Source organism: Manacus vitellinus, unplaced genomic scaffold (genome assembly GCF_001715985.3).
Source record: "Manacus vitellinus isolate BGI_N305 unplaced genomic scaffold, ASM171598v3 scaffold_8_pilon, whole genome shotgun sequence".
Lineage (NCBI taxonomy): Eukaryota > Metazoa > Chordata > Aves > Passeriformes > Pipridae > Manacus > Manacus vitellinus.
The window spans coordinates 22,345,493-22,371,496 of NW_021940864.1; the positions used below are offsets into that span (position 1 = coordinate 22,345,493).

The 26,004-nt window shown below is 38.5% G+C and overlaps 1 protein-coding gene and 1 long non-coding RNA gene across 3 annotated transcripts in view; both read right to left on the reverse strand.

The window, feature by feature from the left end:
- The window catches only part of SPAST (spastin), a 39,507-nt gene extending 17,388 nt beyond the window's left edge, over positions 1 to 22,119 (reverse strand). The window contains 8 exon segments of the mRNA XM_018085266.2: positions 2,209 to 2,302; positions 2,630 to 2,763; positions 3,758 to 3,945; positions 10,535 to 10,630; positions 16,164 to 16,247; positions 17,496 to 17,582; positions 21,598 to 21,749; positions 21,751 to 22,119. Coding sequence (XP_017940755.2) covers positions 2,209 to 2,302; positions 2,630 to 2,763; positions 3,758 to 3,945; positions 10,535 to 10,630; positions 16,164 to 16,247; positions 17,496 to 17,582; positions 21,598 to 21,749; positions 21,751 to 22,025 — 1,110 coding nt within the window. The 5' untranslated portion in view covers positions 22,026 to 22,119.
- A 177-nt stretch (positions 22,120 to 22,296) lies between these two features.
- Positions 22,297 to 25,998, reverse strand: LOC108641779. 2 transcript variants are annotated; one of them, XR_001922254.3, is made up of 5 exons: positions 25,716 to 25,998; positions 25,341 to 25,579; positions 25,116 to 25,181; positions 24,552 to 24,614; positions 22,297 to 22,528 (listed from the first exon to the last, which is right to left on the reverse strand). It is a non-coding gene; the product is annotated as an uncharacterized LOC108641779 (long non-coding RNA). The 2 variants fall into 2 exon arrangements; XR_001922253.3 differs by having other exon boundaries at positions 25,116 to 25,579.
- Between the last annotated feature and the right edge of the window lie 6 nt (positions 25,999 to 26,004).

Here is a 26,004-nt window from a genome sequence, read left to right on the forward strand (position 1 = left end):
GTAACTTCCTCACCTTGATCATCACCTACACAGTTCAGCTGCAACTGCCATTTATCACCAAGACACATTAAGCTTTTCAGGTTTTGCTAACCGACTAATCATGGTCTGAACTAATTGCTACCATTCCACTAGCATCTTACTGCTGAAATGACTGCAGCCTGTATTTTCTGTTTATGCACCTCAACTCTTGCTCTCCTACAAAAATACCATTAATTGGCTTGTTAAACATGAATTTGAGTTCAAAACTCATTAAAGTTAAAACTTAACTAGGGTTAATTTACTAAATATCCCCCTATACTTGCTACATCTACTATGTTCATTTACAAGGAATAAAACCAACCTCTCTTCTTCCAAGGAAAGTTTAAAAATTCACAGGATTCTCTGCCCCTATTACATCTCAACCTACACCAAGGTCAGGCCAGTTATAGTAATACAAAGACAACCTTATTGAAAATACCACCTGTTACTGGAAAAGAGCCATAACTACTCCCAGCCTCACATCTCAAAGTCCTACCCACCCAACTCATTTATCAGTGTTACCAAACAACAAACTTAACATACTATAGCACTTTAATAACAGAGATGGTACAATGACATTTTCCTTCTGCATAACAACATCAGAGCATGCACGTTTATTGCCAAAGTTTTCCTTAAGCTTAATATTTCTGTGATGCTATGTCAGGTTTAGGGTTTCTTTCCTGTGATGCTTCAAAACCAGAAGCTGCATTAAGGGAAAGAGGAAAACCAGAGCAACTCCAGTCACCTGTCAATGTGACAAATGAGACCCAGAAGCAAACAAAAAGTATAAACAGCAATTTTGCTTCAATAATCATAGACTCATAGAGTGGTTTGGGTTGGAAGGGACCTAAAGATCATCTACTTCCAACTCTCCTGCTATGGGCAGACACCTCTCAATAGACCAGGCTGCCCCTTCCAACCTGGCTTGAATGCTTCCAGGGATGGAGCATCCACAATTTCTCTGTGCAACATGTTCCAGCACCTCACCACGCCCACAGTGAAAAATTTCTTCTTAATATCCAAATCTAAGCCTACTCTTAGCTTGAAGCCATTCCCCCTTGTCCTGTCACTACCTGCCCTTTTAAACAGCTCCCCTCCAGTTTTCTTGTAGGTCTCCTTCGGGTACTGAAATGATGTAATAAGGTTACCCTAGAGCCCCCTCTCTCCAAGCTTAATAATACCTATTCTCTCAGCCTTTCCTCATAGGAGAGGTGCTCCATCCCTCTGATCATCTTGGTGTTCCTCCTCTGGACTCACTCCAACAGGCCAACGTCCTTACTCTGCTGGGGATCCCAGAGCTGGACACAGTACTGCAGGTGGGGCCTCACCAGAGCACCACAGAAAATGACCACACACAATTTCTGCAGAAGTCATGCCACTTTTAGCAAGCCCTGCTCTAGAAAATGACCAATTTGATTTTTTTTAAGTAACTTAGAAAACTCCAGTAGTATAGTAGGCCTGAATCTAGGCAGTAACAGCAGTTGAGGTACCACCTATGATCAATAAAAGCCTAAATGACCAATTTCCACACTGCCAGATAAAGAGGAAATCTGCCCTCAAATGTTATGTACTTCAGCGTACTTGCTTGTTCACTATACTTCCTTGCATCCTCTCCTGCTAGAATAAACTATTCAGAGTGTCTAACCAACATGCTCACAGAGAGGATGACCACAGTAACAATATAACATTTTTCCAATCTGATAGTGCCATGACCTAATTTGCTTATACAAATCTCATCTGTTTCAGTCTTCCAATTCGGGTCTTTGTCCTTTACATGGCCATATAGGGCTGGACACAGAGTTATAGCTATCTGGAACACTCAGCCTCACAAACTGTGAGGATTTTTCTCTGTTTGTTCTTGTTTGTTTGTTTGTTTTGTGCAGTTTTGTTGGGTTTTTTTAGGGGGTTGTGGTTTGCTGGTTTGGTTTTGGCTTGGAGTTTTGTTTTCTTTTTAAGCTCTTTCCTCAGTCCCTTTCACCAACATTGACTAACCAGAAGACAAGGAATTTTATGATAGTATTTTAACACATCAATCCTACATTCTCCTTTTCCAAGATGGCTATCACCACCCAGCTACTGATAGCAATCATGATCAGTAAAGACAGGATTCAAGAATCACCACTTCATGTGTGAAGCACAACACATTTCTTTCATCCTGTCACAGATTGATAACAACACCCAGTTGCTTACCTCAGGTCTAAGAGAAGGAAGGATAACAATTTCTTGCAAAGCTTGTTTAGCCAATTCCTGCCCTGCGATATCATCAAATTTGACAGCTGGCCCACTAACAAAGAAATGGAATACTAATTAGTCTAACAATGAGATACTCTTTTTCAGCTGCAGCTGACTAATTTAATGCGCTTGACTATTTATACAGAACTCTTCTAAGAAAACCTACAACTTACATTGCTAAGCATTTAAAAAGAGAAGTATTTCTGAATTGAATGTTTCATCTTTTGCCAAAGTAACAACAAAAAAAATACACCCAAAACAATCCTCCCAAAACCTCTTGACAAACTAGAGGCACTAATTTCATTCCAAGTGGACCAAGACTGTACTGAATGAAAAACTGATTTTCTGCATTGAAAAGCCTAATTTTCTTCAGACTTACCTATCAACAACTTCATTTAGGATAAGATTAGCAAGATTACTGTCCACATTTCTAAATATCTTCATGTCTTTCTTTTTTCGAGGAGCAGGGGTAGGAGTAGAAGGTTTATTTGTTCTGCTGTTTTTAGGAGCAGCCTGGAGAGGGGGAAGGAAAAAACCAAACAAAAAAACCAGATCAATACTTTAAAAGCACAGTGTTAACAAAACAACTTCTACATTTCTTTCGCTCCAGTAGAACATAATACATTAACAAATACCAGATATTCTGATGCTGTATTTTGCTACAAATCATATTATCACATTCAGCCATGGGTAGAACACCTTAGGCTCCAGTGGTGAGGAGTCTTTGGTTTGGGGTTTTTTTGTTTGATAATTCATTATATTTAACTACAGTATTGTCCCTCAGCATATTCTAGAAATAAGCATTACAAACAACTTCAGATCCTCCATACTATGAGCAAGAATTTCTACTGCTGGCATATTTTAATAACAGGTCACTTAAAAGCCTTCATATTGTAGTAGCAATAACATTTTAACCACTTTTATGTTCAGTCCATTCTGCTCTTTATTTTACTTTACTGTAGGAGGAATGGGGGTGGGAGGGTGATAAGGATGGAAGGGAAAAAGATGGGTCAACCGAAACGCTGTATTTTTCTGTATTCTTAGGATAGGACATATTTTTCTGTTTCAGTCACAACCTAACCATAACTTGCTTTTCAATACAACCTGTGCATGCATGAATGCTTTAGAAGAGTAGGAACTCACAGAGGGAAAAATCTGTAGTTCTGGAATAAGATGTTTTTTCCCCACTATCTTTACATACTGCTATTTATTTTCCCCCTAGATAGCCTTCACTCTATTTCCCATGCAATTTTGAAAACAAGTATTATTTATTACTGTCATTAAATTTAAAATCCATTTGCCCATGCACCCACTCAATGTCCCCCAGTTTCTGAAATCCATTCTACAACCTAGCTCAAGAGGCTTGGCCAAAAAATGTAGGGGTTTCAGGTTTTTTTCAAAACTTTCTGCTGCTACGACACTGCAATAAAGGCATTAAATCCACTGTTCATTCTGGAACTTACATTCATTTTTCAGTAGTATACTCCTGTGTTTATCCTCACCATACCTTGTGAGTTGAAGCTGCAGAATTGGGTGCTGGTCTAGACACAGATGATGATGATATCCCACTGTAGCTGGGCGTTCTATGGTGACCTGAAAGGCCTGTGGATCCGGTTTTTGCAACAGTTTTTGAACGAGGAAGCGAATTACTTGTGTGTGTTAAGGGATCCTTCTTTTTTGGAACTGCTCCACTTTCTATAAAGAAAACCAATGTAATAAGAACATTTGCTGCAGTCATATTTTTACCGTCAACTCTAACTTGAAGACAGAATTATTGAAACATGTAATACAGTTTTATAGAAGAATAACGCACATTTCTAAAGAGATTTAGTACTTTTAGGGGGATATTAACTGCTGCTTTCACCTAAAGTTAAGATTTGAAATTTTAGGAGCTCTCAAAATGAACACTAGTTAGCCATCTTAGAAAAGCCAGAGATAACTGAGTCCTTTTATTGAGAGATGAACGCCATCTATGCCTTACAATGCAAAGTCTTCTGGCTTGTGTTCTGCCGCCTTCTTTCCAAAGAACTCCTAAAATTATCATTATAATCATCCCCAAATTTCAAGCATTTAGATTCAGAGCATTCATTCCTTAAGTGGTGTTAGCAGGCTTCTTACTTTGGATTCCAGCTAACACTATCCAGACCTTCCACACAGAGGCGTCACCAAGGCATTTTAAATTGGGAATACTAAAATAGTTATACCTGCAAGCAACTGTCAGGTGTTTTTTCTTACAACTTTCTTTCACTCAATGGGTAAGTAAATTCTAAATGGACAGCTCTGAAGCAGCTTACCTTCCTACATTTAAAATTAAGTCTTAAAATATATTATACCATTGATTTAAACACCACCAAACGTTCTATTCACACTACTAATTCACCTCAAGGATGAAGCAGTGAAGTCTCAGTTCAGGTGACAGAGAAAAACTTAAAATATTGGCCCCAAGCCATCACACTACAAGAGGCCATTTTGGTCTAAACAAAATAGCACTTGATTTCTACATTCTCCATATGGGATACAAGATAAAAAGAAGTTTTTTAGCACAGAAACAGCAAGTGTAAAACATCAAATCAGAGACTAAGATTAGAACATCCTACAGCAAGCAGGCAGGTTGGTCAGGTTGGTTAAGGATTAGAGAACAGCATTAGATGGGAGACTTTTTGTAGTGGGAATACACTACTGGAAACTGTCTAGTACAGTACTGTTGTCTGCAATGAAAACTGTAAATACTGTCTTATTTTATATCCTTTTTAAAGGACTGAGGAACCTTTTGATTAGATAAGAGAAATATGGTTTCAGAGGTAAGGAAGCTCAAGATGGATTTCAGCTACAAGTTTCTTCACAAAGTTTTTAGAAATCTGCAACTCAATTTGATCTGTTTTAAGGAACAGGCCAAAAACCTCTGATTTTTAAGGAAATTAATGACTGAAGTATTTTTAACATAACATTGCAATTCAGTGAAAAATGCTTTAAGTAAAAAGGGTCGTAATTTTTAATGCTGTGCTTAAAAAATTCATAGAATACTTTAGTGAAACAGTATCATGGAAGGATCAATTAACTACTACCATGTTCTCAGCCTCTTTAAACATACTACCAGGAGCAAATCTCTACACAGCCTGCAGGTATCCTTAACTACCTGGCTAGAAGGTTTCTAAAGCCTTTGTTCCATCACAAATCTACTCCTTTTTAGAGTTAAAGAAATTCTACAGGGGTCATTGTAAACAATGCAAATATATCAATATGCAAAAAACAAGGGAACTTGAAGCATAGAATTAAGTATATTTACCTGTAAGATATTTCTTGAAAAAAGAAAACAAAAAACCACCCAAAACAAAACAAGAAAAACCACCAAAACTGGCTACTGATTAAATCACACACAGCTCCAGAGCTGGTTAAATTTACTTAGTCATTCCTACACAGGAATTTCCAAGTCAAAAACTCTTTAGTCATACTCAGTAACTTTAAAGTTCAAAAAGCAGCATATGAATCTATTAAAACATCTAGCTACTCAAAACTTTGACTGGCCCAATTTAATCAAAAAGTGGCACTCAGTTTTGTTGTGTCTTTTTTTTCCTCAACCTCATTTGCACAGCTGGCTTAAAGTCAACATGGGAAGGCTTCAAAAAGCCGAAGTAGTTTTTCTCCATCTCCTTCACCCCAACCAGTTGCTCAGTTATCACACTTTCCCAGAACTACGCCCTCCTATTGAGAATAATACACAGACACTGCAATTTTGAGGATCATAAAACTGCACATGTAAAGAGTATTTCAGGAAGTAGGAAATACAAGGGGAGAAAGAGGGGAAAAGAGAAAGGTTTAAACACAAATTATGATTTACTGTAGCTGTACCTCCAGGACTGAAGACTACTAAGTTTACATATGTTTTGTGGTCAGTCCTGATGGGTAGCACACAAAGAAGCGCCGATGAACAGCTCTGGAACATAATTGTTTGTTCAGTATCAACTCCAGAGGGAAACTTCATTTTATATACAAATTGTCATTGAACCAACAAATAAAAATGTGATCAAATTTTTCAGAATTACTGTTTATCAAAAGTTTCCCTGTTTCTAAAGTGTGAAGTGTTTAAGTGCACGTCACCTGTCAGATAGCTCTCACTGTTTCATTATGCAAGATATATATTTTGCTGTAACAAATGCAAAAGCCCCAAAACACATTCCTTACCCATTTGTATTTGTCGCCTACTGAAAGACTGAAAATACAGAGCAAGTGACCTTAAAACTTTCACAATATCTCCAGCAGCCTTTTGCCAAATGTTTCACTGTTTTGTTTAAGTAAGTTCTAATGGCAAAGAGACACCATGGTATTTTTTCAAGCGTATTTGAAACACTCAGTAGTTCAGTTGTGTATTTCATATATACTTACAGGACAGTAATAGGGGCTTGATCAGTTTGATGTTACTCTCTAATTCTGGACAGAATTTACTTTAAAGCTCCAAGTTAACACCACTGGATTACACAGACATAATAGCTGTCTGGTCCTGAAAGCATCCCTGCGATTTTAATCTGCCATCCAAATATATACACAACACAAACAAATTACAAACAAGCAAGTAACAAAATTTTGTCTGGGGTTTTCTATTGGTTAAATTTTGTTAAGCTGCAGACACAGGTGCCAATTTCAGACTCCCTTCCAAAGAGAAATGTTAAAATTACATAATATATTTATTATATTAAACTGGTTTTAAAGATAAAATAAAGTATGGATATGTTTGAGCAATTTTAAAAGAAGCTTGATTATACTAAGTGCCTGGAAACACAAAACCAATCTGAAAAACATGCAGCTGTAACTCATTTATTTAAAAAATATAACAACATGCTTTATATTTCTAAAAAGTGAACCAATTATATTTTCTTTTGTGCATTTAAACTAGATTAAAGCAGATCTTAATAAAGAAGTTTCTACTAGTCTATAACCTTTTAAGCATCCAAGAGAAAGTTTTAATTAAAATTAGCAACAGCAATTCCAGTATTGCAGAACAATTTCCAGCCTTTAGTTGTGACACCTTAAATATCATCAGCAAATATTCCTCAGAAATTCTTTACATATCCCTATTGATAACCAATGTAAAGTGACTAAGCGGAGTTATTGTACATGGTCTGTGGACCTCACACTGGGAAAAAAAACTTCTCCAGTCTAGAATTGTCTGTGACTTTATGTAAGTAATTATTAAAAAAAAAAATAATCTTTAACTGTTTTAAACTTGCAGCAATTGCAAGACTGATCATCAGGATTAGCATTCACAATAGCCCTCAAAACAGCAATTATTTCAAATATTCTATTCAGATTTTTCAAATAGGTAGAGTCAAGTAATAAAAGCTACCTAACAGAAAGCTTCAGCAACTAAGAAGGACATGTTCCATATTTTAAAATGTAGTACAGCTGCCCAGGTCAGAAAGACAGCTATTCTTCTTTTTGAACTGACAGAGTCTTACCAGTCAGATCTGCCATTGCCAAATTATAGTATTAAAAATTACTTTATTGCTACTTTTTCTTCTACTTGGGAAACTCCTTAAAAATTCAGTATTAGTAGAACTTTTGCACTTGGATAAACATTGCCAATATATGTCTACTATTAAAGACTAGCCAGCAAATCCTTCATGTGAAAACTGAGGTAAAATACTAGCTAGCTGCACAGTGTTCATGTTGTAGTACATAAGAGAAACTTAATGCATTCTCTGATCATACATCCTGCTGAGATTTACATGTTAAATGTAAAATGGTACACTGGGATTACTGTAATACTATCAGTACTGTATGCCCAGTAAATGAGTCAGTCCATAAAACTCAAACTCTGCCTTTGACAAGACTGGCACAATCTCCTTTCCAAGCCCATTTAAAATCAACATCTGTAAAGACTTTGGCCTGTAAAGGCAAATGAAAGAAAGCAAAGCAATTTTAGACCAAAGAACTGGCAAAAAGGCACTTCCTTGATATTAAAACTAAGAATGACCATGTTTCACACTTCATAAAATCCTGGACTTTTAAAAAGCTCATTTTTTAGGCAACAGCACAGGTAATACTTTATGTAGACAGAAAACTAAGTCTACGCCAGTGCCCTGCTGCTCAGTACCTCTGAAGTACCTCTACTGTTTCTCAATAACAGCAGTTCTCTTATCTGAAGTAGCCTGTAAACTGATTTTGTACAGCTTCCTAAGAATTTGTCATCTAGTTTGTGGTTTTGAATTATTGAAGCTACCTGTGTGAAAATACCATTTTCCATGTATAAAGGAAGAACAACACCAAGATGATTAGCACATTGAAGCACAATCAATATATTACTTTTAAGAAAAAAGTGTAGTAGCAGCATGTTCTTACAAGCAAGGTTCCCTCCTCCCACACCCCAAAAAGAGAGACACAAAAAGCAAGCACAACAGCACAGGTACCAGCCAATTAAGAAATTCAGACAACTGTTAATAGGCAGACTTTCGTGGTACTGTCAGGGACCCACAGCTGCGTGAAAAGTTCAGTACTTTAGGTAATGATCTGACTTCCACAAGTTATAAATCTAAAGTCTACCTTTGGCAAATGGAAATGGAACAAGCCTCTTGAAATCAGTGATCAGTAGACGTCTGGTACCTAATTTTTTTTTTATGACCTGCTCTTGAGCCCTTCTGTCCCTCCTCAGATCCCGTGGAGTTTGGTACATGACCTCTGTTAGCCCACACTCCTTTTCAGAAAGTGAGAAGACTCTCAGAAAAATGCACTCCCAGAAGGCCATGGCTCTTTGCAGTCATTTCACTGCCGTTTCCTTCACAGTTTTGCAAAAAAGTGGTTCGTCTTCTCTAACTCACCTGGAGTATGACTCCAAGTGGGTAAATTGACTCATATCACTTTCCATAAGTTTACCAACAGTGACCACCTTCTGCTACAGTAACTTCTGTGAATACAAATGCCTGCCCAAGAACTGGCAAAATATTTCTTCATTTCCAGCAGATGCCTATGAATATTCTATGCTTTGTTACTAACATATTAAGTAAAATAACAGTTTTAAGAGTGAAAGTTCAGTCTAACCTTCTCCTGCAGTATCCAATTCTGAGACACATTGAGACAAAGGTACAATAAAATATTACAAAAAGAGTTTAAAGAAAAAGCTGTTCATATTAAATAGAATATGTTATCAACTTTTGTGTGTCTATGTATGCACTTGTTCATTCAGTCTCTAGCCAGCCTGCTAAAAAGACAAGAGTTGTTCTGGATCATTTAAGGTAGAGAGTTGTCAACGTCCATGTACCTAAGAACTTACACCGACGAGCCATTTTAACTACACTTTTTTCACAAATGCAGTTAAACAAAAATACCACACATACAGTAATGTAAAGGTGCCTAACTTGACACAGTACTTTAACTTCTTATACCTTGGAAAGAATAAAACCAAACAGTAAGATGACTTCAGAACTAGAAACAGATCTAAAAAAAAAAAAAAAAGATAACAACAAAAACCAAACAGAAGAAAAGCATGTGGTATACACTAAGTTTCAGTTTTCTTACTTTAAAAACTGAATACTGCTCTTGACTCAGTTAGACAAGCCTTATGAATTCCGATGCTTGTTAGCTCTCTATTTTATTTAACCTCATTGTAGTCTACTGTATGAATTACCAGTTGAAATCACAGTTATGACAAGAGCTTACTGCTGGCTTAAAACACTCACCGAAGGCAATTCACAAACCTCACAGTAGCTTTACTCTTTCTGTATGGAGAAGCAAGTTTACTTCTGCTACTTTAGTATACCTGGTTGAGTCTCCTGGGAAAGGATTTAAACAACGTTCTTTGACAAAACACAAGAGCTGTTGTGGTCCCCCCCGGTTTTAACTGTGTATCACTTTCTCAGTGTAAAAAACCCTGAAATTTAAAGTAGCTTACTGCAAATGCACATTCACTCTCACAATATCATAAAGGAAGAACTATCTATGTAGGCACAATATATAACCCACATATCCAACGTTGACACTTCCTAAAACAGGTTTAAATTAATTCCTTGAAAAATATAACATGAGAAATATTTTCAAAAATGTTGTTTTAGTAAATAGTTTTGAATTCTAAGACAGTCATTGTAAGAGAACTGAATACTACAAAATAAAACAGTGTTGTCAAAGCCATGGAAAGGATGGGATGTATTTTATACAAAGCTTTTAAAACCAGAAATATAAACAATTTTTCTTTAAAGTTAGTGGGACCCGAACACAGCATTGCATTATTTTTCCCTGTAATACAGCAGAAACTGAGAGACATCCCCTCAATAGGTGCTGGTAAAACCAAACCCACCTGACTGGAGATGTCCATTGCGGCATGCCAGGTTAGTACTGTCATTATAGACCTCCATTTGCGGCTTGGAAATTTGCAAAACTGCCTGCAGCTTCTCTACATAGTAGACAGAGGGGGGGGGAGGAAAAAGGATAAAATAAACAAACAAAAACCAAAAATGAACCAAGAAAATTTATGTATGTTGAACACACAAATGTCAAGTTTGGCTTTGTTATAGTTAAAGATAAAAGGAATATTTCTAACTATTCTACAACGTTTAGCAAACTTGTAAGAAAATTCTGTTAGTGCGAGCATGACTGAAAACAGCTTTAAAACTCACCATTTACGGCTGAGTTAAATACAACAATCTTTCCATGTCTACTGATTGTGGTTACTTTTCCAAAGCCAAGTTCATGATTGAATCTATTTACTTTACTAAATATTTGTGTTGATAACCCATTTCTCAAAGTCCTCCCCAAGGTGTTACTTTTGACCAACTGCGAGGAGTCATCACCTCCTTGCATATTAAATGTTTCACTTAAGTAGTAACAGCCAGTAAACATTTTACAGAAACCTCAAACTTCAAGCAAAACAACATATATACACTACAATTATATATTTTAGGATCTCTATTTAGAAATATAACTGCTTAGAAATTACGTCAATAAAACTGTCATGCAAACTATTCTTTAGGAATATTAACCAAAGAAATATCTGAATACAACACTTATAAAGTTAAAGATTAAGGAGAAAGAAATTAACTCTGAGAAGAATGAACACCAGCCAAACCATAAGCAAAAGAGGTGTAAGGCTTTTGAAAAGAACACAAAAAAATAATTAAGGACTACTTGTTCTCTGCAGCTCAGCTACCACTCCTGCTTTTCCCACTGCAGTTTAAAACCTCTAGACCTTATTTTTGAGGCACTTTACTGCCTCTCCCACCTTTATTTCACAAAAATCCTCTGGTTTTAAAATCAAGATATGGTTTGTAAGAATGCAAGGCATACATTGCCAAGCTCTTGTTCCCTTCCTCTTTTTTTTTCTGCTCACCCCCAAAAGATAATAGTACCAAGAAGCTGCAGGAAAAGAGATGGCCAAGTAGAAGAGCAATGTCCTCTGGCAACATAAAAGCACATACTGCAAAAGCAGACAAATTCCTGAAAACGTGCACACTCAAGATAATAAATGTCCTGACTGAAGGAAGAACTGCCATTGCAGATCATTGCTTGTAGATCATACAAACAAGAAGCATGAACACTTCCTTCTTTATGTTTCTTTATCTGTTACAGATCTTTCTCCAGTTTTTCTGCTTCATTCCTTTCTTCTTCCTGCTCCTGATCATTCACTGTTTTGCTTCCCTGAATAATATATTTACACCTCATAATAACGAGGCTTAATAATAATATTCAGATGGAACAAGATAAGGTTTAGGTGAAAACTTAGAAGCCACAGGCAAATGCAAAAAGCTTAAGTTCAAGATTAACACGTGCACCAAGGTTTAGTTTTGTTTTAAATTGAAAGCATTGAAGAGTCGGGCACAGTAAAACAAAAAATATTAGTCACACAAGAATGGCCTACAAACAACCACAAGCTTTGCAACTTCCAAGAAGTTACCCTAATAACCTTTCCTCCGTAGAGGTGTAAGGAAAGTCCTTTAAGCACAACTGACTGCAAAGACAGTGCACCATTTTAGTGGATGCAGCACTACCAAAGGAGACAGCAGAATGGTCTACTCCCTGCCTGGTGCATGCAATCAGAATGGACAGTTCATACAGAAGCTTATGAAGCACAATTAGTGTTAACAGACTTTCTAAGATACTAGATAATCAGTTATGTTTTGGAGAACATATCTGCATTTTAAAAAAAAAGCTTTCTAGTGGGGGACTGTAACAACATCAACTGGTCTGGGCAAGAATTCAGGAAATGCTATTTGCTTCAAAGCTACAATTTGACACTGAGGCTTTCCTACAATTATCAACAGCTCAGCTAGTTCTACATATTCAGGAACTCCAGAACTCCAATGAAAAAAAAAAAAAAGTGTAATCCAAGTGTTGTCCAGTTTCAGTTCATGCACTGTCTTTTCATCACACTACATATTAACATGTAATTTTGGTATTGCATATAAAATCAAAAAAAAAAACCCATATCATTTTTCTTTAGTGACAGTGTAGCTGTAAGGTCCTATAGAATATCAAAGATAAATTAGGTTATTAAATATTATTCCAGGGAATTAACAGGACACCATCACCTTCCATGTAAAAGCTTTCTCCCTCTGCCTCCAGACATTGAAAAAAAAAGTTTACAGAATCTCATTCATTATTTCTCCTTGATGATACAATGCTGACACAAACCTACTAAATAAACAGCACTGCAGCCATTGTCTTAGTTAGACAACACCAGACCTTGAGTTCAAGGTAACTCATTTCTAATTAAAAAAGGTCATCCTATAACACAAGCCTGAAGCAAAAAACACCATTGCCTCCAAGACAGTGGAGGACCCCAAAACGTGTCCATTGAAGCCCCTATGTATACAAGGGCAGCATTGAGGAGTATCAATATCCTCCAAAGAGGATTCTGATGAAAGATATTTGAATTATGTGCCATGTGCACCCTTCAATCAAAATACTGAAGCTATGCATAGTACACACAAAGGCACTTGTGGTGACAAAAGTCTGTCACCCTTCGGAAAGTCTCTCTGAAATAGAGAACACAAATAGGTAAAATACAAATAGCATTAGAAGAGAACAGTATTGCACTGGACACTGTGGTTCTCTATCTTTAGGAACAACAAACTGCTGAGTTCTGTGTATCTGACTGCAGAAAACAAATATCCTCCTGTCATTCTAAATATATCAAATATAATGACCAACATGAGTGATAAGTTATCCAGGAGAGATCAGGTCTGTGAAGACCATCAGAGCAAGATTTAGCCACTCATCTGAGTAAGCACACAACTAACACACCCAAAACCATGTCAAAAACGGGGGCTGCCACCAATGCAAATGGTAGAACTTGGAAGTCCCCTGACAGCTGGCATCACCCAATACTGTCAGTGCACTGACAAAGTGTCCAAGTCACCCTGAGGTGCCCTGAAACACACCAGTAGCAACTTCAGCTTCCAGACTGTGTCATATTACAGCTTCAAACAGAGTAAGATACAGAAATTTAGACTCAAAATGAAAACAGGGCTCAAAATAGAAAACCCATCAACCAAGGTAAGTAGCTCCACCCTCTTGCAACATTAAAAGGCACTAGTGGTGTGATGACACATGGTGATAATACACGTGCGTGATCAGATATCACACTCCTGTCAGTGGGGTCTTGCAACTTAAACTTGTGCTGATGTACAGACATGCTTCAAAAAAAGATGAAGACACTGAGCACCTCCAATGGGCAGTTATAATCCGTATGATTTAATTTTCACTTTCTATGTATTACCAATGTAACTTGATTGACTGGATGGCATTTCAGTTAAGCAGACTCTGTCTAGCAGGCGGGATGAAATATTTCGTGTTATTGTCTACTTTAAGTTTGTTTTATCCTGTCTGCTAATGCAATAAGGGACTTGCCTATTTTGCCTCAAGAAATGGAGAAATTCCACATGGCTAGAGGAAAACACTTACTCTCTCATCTTATGAGTTGAATTCATAGGAAAAATCACTTTATGAAGCTTAAGAGCTTCGAGAGCCTCATGTTCAGTTCAACTACAAAAGGTTCTCTATGCCACTTAAAAATTCCAAATATCTGTTACTATAAGTAAAAGGTTAAAAGCTATGTTTAGAACTGCACAGGTAATTAAACTCTAAATCACCTTAAATTTCCAAAGACTCCATGTAAAATTACATAGAAAGTAATAAAAAGAGATGCTGTCAAATACTTGAAAGTTGGTTAGATGGTATAAATATACTACTCAAATAGATCCACAGTGATCAAACTCGCAGGGAATTAAATCCATTAGAATATCTCTCCAAACCACATCTTTTTCCTTCCTAAAGGGCACATGATTTCACTCACTCTTTTTTATCCAAATTTTGCTCTCAGGTACATTGTTTGAATCAGATCCTCAGTGCAAACCAAACAAGAACCTAGGCAGAATAAAGTACTACATTTCTGATAATATAAAAGTAAAAATAAAATAATATTTTACATCAACTTACGGAATAAACACTGTTCCATCTGTCTACCTTTCAATCTGCACTCTCAATGAAGCAAACAAATAGTATGTGATAACATGTCCAGATCAACGTACTTCAACTTTAGGGGTTTTTGTGATGTTTACCCTTTTTTCTTTTCAGTCAGATCACAGTAAGTGATAACACAAGCAATGATGAAGCAATACCCACAAAATACAGACTACTGTTACTTCAAGTTTCAAAGAACTGCAAATTTTTTAAAAGAAATTCTAGTTACTTGCAACTAGGATGTTTGCAACAAGCCATATTTTATCAAAGACTGTTAGCATGTAATCACTTTCTGTCTATTGTTCCCTAGTTTATATTACCTCTAGAAGTCCACCTTTAACCCTAAGAAGTAGAAAATATCTTTTTTGCACATACCAAGGTTGCACCAACAAACATCCATATTAGAGCACAGAAGCCACGTGCCTCTTTAACCCCATTTCCCTTCAACTTTTTACAAAAAGTTCTAAGGACACCAGGAACTCAAGGGAAACAAAAGAGACTCACTTTCTTGTGGTTGTCACAACTTCCCTGTCAATCACCAGTTAGGACTACAGTCACAAAGCATATGAGGAGAAAAGAACACGAACTTTCCTGTCTGCTCTTTATGCTCCTAGGAAAATGACTTAGAAGAGCACCAAACAACAGAGTGCAAGATTAAAGCTGCAGATATGCAAGTTAAACTGACATACATTTGTTAGTTCACCCATAGAAAGCAATTTAAAAAAATCATCTTATCTTCATTTTACTGACTGAACTGAAAGCATTTCCCAAGTTTTCAGTTTAGAGGATGCACTGCACAAAATTGTGGGTTTGTTGCTTGACAGGGGGATCTGCGCCTGTTTATCAGGCACAGTAAGATGCAATTTCCAATCCTGCTTGTTTCACTCTTTCCATTAAGAGCTGATATAGAGTGCCTAATTTTAATAAAGTTAAAACTATACAACACCATGCTTCCGAAAAGCACCTTACCTGCTAGTCTTAAAATAGAACACTACTAGAAAAAAAATTAAGGGAATTAGCATTTCACAACCTTATGGTCTACACAATGCTAAAGAATTACTATTATATATAAATAGCAAGGCAAAATGTTGTGTTAAATGACAGTAAAATTAACAGAAGATGAAGTAGTTACACTTACAGGAGGCACACTTGGCACTCATGATCATCAATATTTCAAGTTTTACTACAGTTCCAATGTAAAAATCCTAAATTTCAACAAGAGTTGAACAAGACTTCCTGACTTTATGAGTCAAGTGTACTATGACAAAGACTTTCCAGTTACTTTTATACCTGAAATTCCATTTTTAAAATGCATCAACAGCACTTACTCTAAACTAAAAACTAAAGAGACCCTACACAGATAATGACTCCTTCCCTTTAAAAATCAAAGTAATATTTTAGAAGAATGCATTACATGAAGTTGTGCAAATAATTACAAACTTTCCAAAGTCATGAATTGTAACTGGTACCTAAAAGCTGCAAGCGATCCTTGGCCATTGCCAAATTTGTCATCATTTTAGACTGGAGACGTCGAGCCCGTTCACACTGATCACCTTACAAAGAAAAATCAACGTTAAAACACAATTTGGCAAAGAAACTTTAAGTGCTAAAATACTGATACCCAGTCTTCCCTCCTCTTCCTCCCACCCCTAATCTATTCCCTCCGCTAAGGAACTTTGTTACAAAACTAATGAAAAAAATTCTAAAGTTTCCTGTTTAATCAAGAATTTAGAGTTAGTTGACTCTATCTGCTTCACAGTACTGCTCATAGAGCTGTGGTAACCCAAACATTGCTTTGCATCTAGTCTAACATTTCATGCTGACCTAATATACATTTTTTGTCACTGCATTTCTCTGAAGAGAAGTCAAATAAAAAAAGATTTTTACAAAGCTTGAAAAGTGACTGAGAGGCAAGTACAATTAAAAAGATCTCACTTTGGCAAAATTAACAGATTTAAATTCAGTTGACTGTGTCCCTTTACATTTCAAAACACACAGAATTAGACATTAATGTCACTACTTCCTAAGAAATACTGTCTGTCCAAGTCAGTTTTTTTTTAAACTGTGCAATTTACACAGGTTGTATCAGATGCCACTGGTATTGCCCTGTAAGTAACGTCACCATACACTTCTAAACATAGCTGAGGAATAAAATAGCAGTCTGCAAAAGCACTTACAGGTTTGGGGTTGGGGCAGGCGATTTGAGTTATTATTATAATTACAGTATTATTTTGAGGACAATTTCTTAGCAAGTCCTTCACTACATCTGTTTCTCTATGGTACATACCTGCTTCTGCACTACAGGTTAAAATGGTTCCATATATAGAGATGGCTTTTTTTGTTGTTGGAAATGTTCAGCTACTTTGGCCTAAGCTACTCAGAAACACAATATCAGATCATTCCAAATCGGGGGGTTTGTTTTTAAGTTATACTGAAGGGAATATAAAATTCTGCATAAGTGAGAACATGAACTGTCAACTTTGGCAAATCAAATCAGAACTCGGTGTTTCAGCATTCCCATTATATAAGAAATTAAGTGTTTTACTTTAGGATTTTCATGAACTGCTTATGATTTTGGAGAGTCTGAAAATATTTGGAACAAAATTTGCATGTGTTATAGACATAGAACAGAGAAATGGACCAGCGTTCACCTACGGCTAAAACAAGAATAAGAAACACTCTTATGAATTAATTCATACAGTAGACCATTCCTAGCACCTACCATATTTAGCAATATTGATTTCTCACTTTGAAGAACTCATAAACCAAAATCTGTTCCACAAAACTCAAAACTGGCTTACCTTGACCAATTACTAAGACAGCTATTCCTTTTTCCAGTTCTTCAATTCCTTTCTTATACCATTCAACAGCTTGTTCCTTTTGTCCTGCTTAAAAAGGAAGTGAACCCATTATTTTCTGTAATGAATTAAAGCTTAGGAATGGTTCCATATAATGCTGCATAAAACAAGTAAGAGGGAGGAAGAGATATTTTAACAAAATCCTATTATTTAAAGAAACTCTTAAAGGGACACTGTCAACTTTATATCTACTTAAGTTTCAAGTAAGATTTTCTATTAAAAACAGGTACTACACCAGCCTCAAATCACTTTTGCCTGTTTTAAGAATAATTCTTCATCTGCCTTAAAAAGATAAATCCCCTTAAAAACCAACCAACCAACCAAACAAAACAAGGTAAAAAAATCTCACCTATACAAATTCACTCACAACAGAAATGGTGAAATTAACAGGTTTTGTTTCTGGAACAGCAAATAGAGATGGACTTCTTAGCCATTCAGTGATAGATTATATCAATACCAAAGTAACACTAGAAGCATAGAGGCTCAAGAAGAAAAGCAACAAGTCTAAGACACTACATGGGTGAGATGAGACGCTTCTCCTCTGGTTAACTTTTGTATAGAGCGGCTCTTTTGCCATAAGGGTATTTCTTTGTTTATCCTATTATGAAACTGCTGTACTGCAGGTGTGTGTCAACTTTAACACAAAGTACAATGCAAGTAGAATTAAGAGTACACCTCTGTACCAGCCACATCCTAAATGGGTATTACAGCAAATATAACCATGAACATGGCTATGCCTAACCTATGCTACGTGACACCATAACAGCAAGTAAACCACTGAAGACCTATTAATATCTACTCCATATTGCTCCCCTTCCATAAATACTCTGCATTAAAAGGTATTTGCCTGCATATGGAAACACACTTTTGCAAGGTAGTTATGTCACACTAAGCATACCTTTCCACAGAGGAATATAGCACATTCTGTATTACAAGTTAAACCTGATCAGCTGCAAGCAGTAGAAAAAACCAAAAATGCCTACAATGAAACCTTCAGATATCACTACTCTAGTTTCAGATGACATTACATTTCACAAAACTATTCCTAAGTGCCAGTTACCAGTGATTGTGTTGGTTCCACACTCAAATCTTTTGATGACTTCAGTCTCAAACCTACTTTTTAGCAAATTTATTTTGTAAAAATATTTCAATACATTTCTAGAATCCTCTTCAGAGTTTTCTCTTGCTCCTCTCCAGAAGCAAAATCTTATAATAATAACATTTAGCAAGATTCCCTGTGCAGGTAATTTCATGCTTTGCTCTTCTTACCAACACAAAGCACAGGAGCACCTTCCTACAGTCACGAACATTGCACACCCTGGGAATCATTTTATTACTGCCCTTTCTTCACCACCTCATATATCCTGACTGTTAAGGACAAACCTAGAGAAATCAAATCATTGAAGCTGAGTGACTTCAATCCTCTTTTTAGCCTTTTTTTTACTTTAAGCTTCTTCTCCCCATCACCCATAGAAACATTTTTGACTGCAGTGTAAATCTAATGCTGATTATAGCAAATAGAAATCAAATTTGCCATGATCCCAGCCTCCTCTGCTATTGCCTGACTTCCTTTGCTACTCTGAGTATCTGCTGCAAACATGCCAAGGTCATTAAAATTTCACTTCCAGCTTATAAATGGACAAAGTTTTAAAAGCACTATACCACAGCAAGCTGTTTGCAAAATTTGTGCTCCGACTCCACACGGAATGCTTTACTAGTTTTCAGTGATTCTGACATTAAAAATACAATAAATGTCACATTTCTTGGAAGTCGCTGATCAGCTGTATTGGGTCTGGCTGGAATGGAGATAATTTTCTACAGACAGTCCAAATGCTGCTGTGTTTTGGATTTGTGACTAACACGGTGTTGATAACAGAGAATTGGTTTGGGTATTGCTTGAACAACATAACCTCAAGGTTTTCCTTTTCCCACACTAGATTCCCAGTGAGTAGGTTGGAGGTGCACAAGAAGCTGGGAGGGGACACTGGTAGGATGACTGACACAAACTGGCCTAAGGAATATTCTGTATCAGACTATATAATCCTCATCAATAAAATCTTGCGTAGGTGAATAACTGGATGGGGGCTGTCTTCCAAGGCAGCCATTGCTCAATAAGTTTTCTCACTTTTTTTTCTAACTTTTGCTCCTCCTATGCTCTTCCCTGTCCCAGTGAGGAGAGGAAACAAGCAGCTGTATGGATGCTTAGCTGAGGGCAGGGGTCAACCCAACACATGTACCTTCTCAGTCCCAGAAAAAGATATTAAGCTTGATTGTGAAAATATCAAAACAAGAATAACTGCCACAATAATTCAGATGCACAAAAAATTACCAGAAGTGCTATCAAAATTACTGAAGTCTGCATAGCTTCCACAACAGCAAAAACACCACATAACTAACAGGACGTTAGACAATTCAGAAATTCCAACCATTTCACACACTATGCCTAACATACGGTTTTCTGGTGGAAGCTTTAAAAAGCTTATTTACACATTGAAAAAAAAATAAAATCAAAGATAGACATATATTCCTGCAAAAACAGATAAGGAAATAGCAAATCTATGCATTAAAGCAAAGTGAGTTCTTTCTCAGTGAAATGTATACTGCAATTGCAGGGCTGTAACAGCTGTGCAACTGCTCCCATCAGCAGCAAAAATGATCTTATTAGATGTATGACCTGTGCAGCTAATTCATATACAATAAATCTAAAGCTATCTACAGAGCAAGTCCGGGATTAAAACTGATATTTAAGGGCTTAACCTCCAAACCACCAACAGTTATAGGTCACAACAGGGGAACAGGTACCTGATAATACAAGACTTGGCTACTCCTCACAGAGCAATCATCAACAACACTGAAGCTTTAAGTTACCTTACCTTCTTTCATGCTTTGCTCCTATGACCCTCAGTGCTCTCTCACTGTACATCTGTTCTGAACTAATCTTACTGCACATGGTAGGGGTTTTTTTTCTCTCCCAGAGCTTGCCACTGCCACTCCCAAATTGTCAACGCAAAGCAAGACACATCCCTCGCTTTTATGGTGCTCTCAGCATGTAGCTTCTATTGAAGGCCTACTCCTCTATTTTTAATGACCTCCTCCAAGACAGCAGTTTCACTAAAGCTCACCTTAAAAGTGTAGAATAAGGTATTCCAATGTTTCCAGAGAATTTTAAAAAACAGCACAGCATGCCCCTAAAGGCCTGCCTTTTGGCTGCTGACAGAACTATGCTGCTGTGTTTAAAGTAAATGGCTAAATCAAATGCAGTAGCAAATGTTTTTTGTTTTTTAATGCTCCAGACAAAAAAAAAAAAAACCAACAAAAAACAGAAACACAAAACATAAAAACAAGTACCTCACTCCTGTGTTTTATTTACCTGAACCCTAAACATCTTCCTTAAGATCCTCTGGTCACACTGTGATAGGTTTTTAGGTTTTTCAAGAGTGTGTCAAACAGCTTAAGCAAAACATTAAAAAAAAAAAAAAAACTGTCAAAATACAAATAAGTATTTCTTTCTTTAAAAGTCAAGACAACTCCAAATGGGCATTTTGGGGGTCAAGTTTCCTGGAGACTTGCTTCAGCACTTGCATCATTTGTCAGGCAGTGTATTAAAGGATGCACCCTTATTATTGTCCTTGGTGCTTTTGTTGTCCGGCGGGCTTGCTGAAACCCAAGGCTTGTTAGTCACGTATCCCGTCTTTCGCCCCAGTTTTTCACCGCTTCACCCAGACCTCCGCGGCAAAAACTTTATTGGGGCGAAATACAAGGGCCTGCATTGCGTGGGGAACGAACCCGAGCCGCAGCTTTTTGATCCAACCTGCAGCTGCCAGGGCCAAAGCATCGGCCACCGCATGCGGGCACGGGCGGGCAGCGGGCACGGCACACTCCGCGCTCCCTCCCGCACTGACCCCCCCGCAGGCCGCATCCATCACACGAGCGGGTTTTGTTTGTCCTCAGGGGAAAGCGGTTCCCCAGCACAGGACGCGAAGGCCCTGCCCGCCCACCCCCCGCACCCTGGAGAAGCCGCGGGCGCTGCCCCTCCCCTCCCTACCTGTCTCGTCTCGTCGATGCGCAGCGCATGGAAGAATGCACTCGAAGGCCGCCGCTTGTGACACGCCCCGCACCGTCCCCTCGGGCGCCCCGCCGGGCTCGGCGCGGTCGCCGGCCCCGACAGGCCGCTAGCTTGCCTTGGCGGCCATGAGGCGCCGCGGAGAGGCGCTCGCAGAGCCAGGCGAAGAGCAGCCGAGCTGGAAGGCGACGAAAGCGAGCAGGGCGAAAGGCGGCGAACAGCGGTACGATGAAGTAAGTAACATGGTTCGCGCTTGTGCGGCGGACGGCCGCTGCCGTCGCCGCCCCCTGCCGGCGCAACGGGGGGGCGCCGGCCGCGGGCGGCGAGGAGGGAAAGGCCAGCCGGCGGCGGAGGCGCGAGCTGGAGCCGGCTGAGCCCTTCTTCTTCCCTCGGCCGCCTGGAGAATTCATTCACCGCCGTCGCCATAACCCGCTGCCAGGGACTGACAACAACCGGCCATGGCGATGGCGATGGCGGCGGCAACGCCCCTTTCGGCCGCCCCAGGGGGAGGGACGGAGGGAAAGAGGGAGGGAGAGAGGGATGCGGGCGGCCCCGGCCGGGAGTGGGGCGGGGCTTTCCAGCGCTGTGCCCGGAGAGAATCAAGGCTGCTCCAGCCGTGGCCAAGGCCGTTAGATGTCGGCACATGGAAACACACTGAGTGGACGGAGGATGAATAATTTAATAGGATTAATTATTCTGACTGGAGTCGTGAGCCGCCCCGCAGGCACAATGCAGCGCGGATTTCTGGCGTCGCTCCCGCCGGGAGTCATTGCTCGAGGCACACGAGGAGGGCCCGGGGAATTCCCTCGCACGGAGGGACGTGTGGCAGCCAGTCACTGGCGGTGTCCGTGCTTCCGCCGCCTGGAATTGCCCCCGGGAGAGCGTCCTCCCGTGCTTTGTCTGCTCCGCATCTCTGTAATGGAAATGACAGGCTGTCTGCTCACATAGAGGGAGCTAATGTAATTCAGTATACATTATAGATACATCGTCCTGGGAAGAAAAAAAGAAATCTGAACTCTATTACCACCCTCGTTACAAAAAGTGATCACCCAGTTGTCCTTGTTTGTCAATTATTGGCCCAGCTATAATATTTATTTATTTGTGTCTCCACTAATGAGACAGATCCTCCAGCTCTCTACTCTTTCAGTTATTTCAAACCTTAAAAAATGCTTTGGTACCTTTGGTCTAGGAAACAAGGGGAGGCACCCACACAACAGCATTCCCACGTTCTGTGCCTACTGCTATATTCAACAGTGTAGCAAGGCCCTTCCCCTGTGCTTCAGTCTTCCTCCCCTTTTGGTTGCCTTGCCCATTGGTTGATCTTTTTTCCTGTTGTTTTGCTTTGTCACGCACTCTGTTCTACAAACAAAATACTGAGCTCCTGATGTTAATTATGACAGATCATCTCTCTCCTGCACCTCTGAACTGCACACAGTAGCCCAGAGAGTCCCCAAACAGTAGACACATAATTCAGTGCACAAGCAAGTTTCCCCAGTTTATAGCAAGAAATTGCAGTTGGTGCTGTGTGTTAATTGAAAGGACATGCCAAATTGAAATCACTGCTGTCTGCCATGTTTTATTTATTATGATTATTTATGTTTCCAAAATTACTATAAAACTACTGGTTTTTTTCTTGTTTGCTTATGCCTTGTATAGTTACTTCTAGTTCCCTTGGTAATGTGTATTGATTTTCTTAAATGACTGTGTGATCTGTTTTAATGACAGAACTGATTATTTTCTTACTGTATAAAACACAGAATTTTATTAAAATATAAAATAACTATTCATGACCTAGAACCATTACTAGACAGAGATAGTAAACCTATCTCTGTCTAATTTGAAAATGTAGTAATGTACATCAAGTATTTTTCTCCTGTACTTGGTAAGAAGGATGACATACTACTATTATGAAAATATTACTGAAGTATTTTCCAGTCCACTCATGACTGAACAAAGTTCAGTATCTTTTTTTTTTTCAGTATGCTTAACTATCTTTTAAAAAAAAAAAATCTCATTTGCCGATATAAAGGCTTAACAAATTTTGGAATATCAAAGAAATTCCAGAAGCTTCAAGCTGAGTTAATACTAAGTAGCATTCAAAAATGGGAAGTGAAATAAGCCCCATGACAACAGATTACTGACCTACTGTCTTTATTATCTCATTACTATCTAAAGTATCATCCCACTCCTGATCAAAATCAAAAAGCTAGTGAAGAAATAAGTTTATTAACAAGGACAGATTGCATGACAATAGAAGATCATGTACCTCAGTCAATCCTGACTGGTCAATCTATTCAGTTATTTTTACTTTTAAAAAAATTTAGAATGACATCTTTGTAAATCATGTGAATGTATCACGGCAATAAAGGAGCGTACCTGTTAGGGGAATAACATCATGTTAAACCAAAAACATAGCTTCAGAAGCAGACACCAGTCAGGAATTGTGAGAAAACCTAGAGAATCAGTTCACTATTGTGGCTATTAAATATCTGAGCAATCTGCAAGTTGAATCTCCCTACCCTCCAACATTAAACTGGCTCTAGCAGTCTTTGGTCTTGTCTGTGAGATATTCTAATTAATAATCTGGCATAAGATTAATGCTAGTTTGGAAATAAAACCAACAAAACCCAACAAACAAATCTTAAACTGCATCAGTCCATTGGACGGCTTTCTGCTGGCTTAGTGAAATGTTCTGGCTCAGCAAGGGGTGATGGACATCAGCAAGGGGTGGATGAAGAAGTGAAACCTCATTTCCTGGAGTGGACAACTGTTGGATCAGCTCATCCACCTGATTTGACTTTGCTCTGAAGATTGTACCTCCTGTATTACATGAGTCCTCAATCTGGTATCTCAGCTAAAGGTTTTAGAATTAGAGCAGGCAAACACTACAGTCATAGGAATTAGAAAGATGCAACTAACCTGACACCACAACTTACCATTGCACAAAAGGTCAAGGTAGGAAACCTTTTCTCACTCCCAACACGATATCACCACAAAACCTGAATATAATAGAGAATACATAAATGTGGAAACTGGGCTAAGGGTACAAGGATTTTTCAAGTATTCTAAATGCAATTCTCAAAAATGTCATTGCTAGAACCGCATGAAAAATTAGGAGAGAGCCTCAAAACGGACCGAAAAGCTTATACCTCTTCACATTAAGAATTTGTTTGTATTCCTGTTTTAAGTTTTAGAAAAAAAACTCAAATGTTTTCCCCTCTGTGTTTTCACCTCACCTCCTCATCAGCTAAGTTTGCGAGCACTAGGTACTAAAATTGACGCAAAGACAGTATGCAGTTCTGCCATAATTCCAAATATTTCAGTTGAGTATCAAATCTGTGACTGACCACACACAAATTTTTAAGCCTGCTTGTCACACTGGTAACATTGTCAGTTCTGCAAATATGGTTGTTTCAAGTTCACTGATGTACACATACTTAATCATTACCATTATTAGATTATTATATCAGAGCACAATCTAGTGAAAACATGGCATTTACCATTATTTCTCCACGTCGTTCATCTTTTAAGAGCATCAGGTAAGTCACTCATATACATTGTCATTACTGCAGCAAGGAGAGAAAAAAAAACAGACCTATTTTTATAAAACAACAACAAAAATGGTTTTCTCAAAAGAAAAAGAAAAAAGACTACAGGAATATAACTACTTCATCAAGTCAAAAATAAAAAGATTCTTAAGGCCTTTTTAATCCTCTAGCACAAACCATGTTGCCAGACAAAGAGATCACAGTATCACAGAATTGTTAGGGTTTGAAGGGGCTTCTAGAGATCATCTAGTCCAATGTCCCTGCCAAGACAAGGTCATCTAGAGCCGGTGATACGAGAACGCATCCAGGTGGGTTTGTAATGTCTCCAGAGAGAGAGACTCCACGACCTTCCTGGGCAGCCTGTTTCAGAGTTCTGTCACCCTCAATGTAAAGAAGTTGTTCCTCAGATTTAATTCCTAGTAAAAACAAAGAAATCAGGCACAGATGTTCTAGCATCGGTACAGTTTGTTAACAGTGCAACAACTACAGAAGCAACAGATTCCTTCATTTTCCGACAGTTTCCAGTCGGGACAGGATGCTTAAAGCTGATACCTGGACAAAGCCGAGCAGCCGCGTTTTTGTTTAAAGAGAGAAAATTAACGGCCAACAGTCATCGCTGGGAAAACCGCATTCTACACAGCTCTGGAAGGTTATGCCACTAACAAATCCCCACTTTCAGTTCCACATTAACTTTAGCACAGTTATTTTTCGTGACCGCCTCAGGGAGCTCCTCAGACATCAAACCGCGCTGATGATGAGCACGATTCTGTAGCACAAAGCCCCCAAGCACCAGCGTTTCTCAAAGGTTCGGGCAGAGCCACAAACACCCCCCAAGACCCCC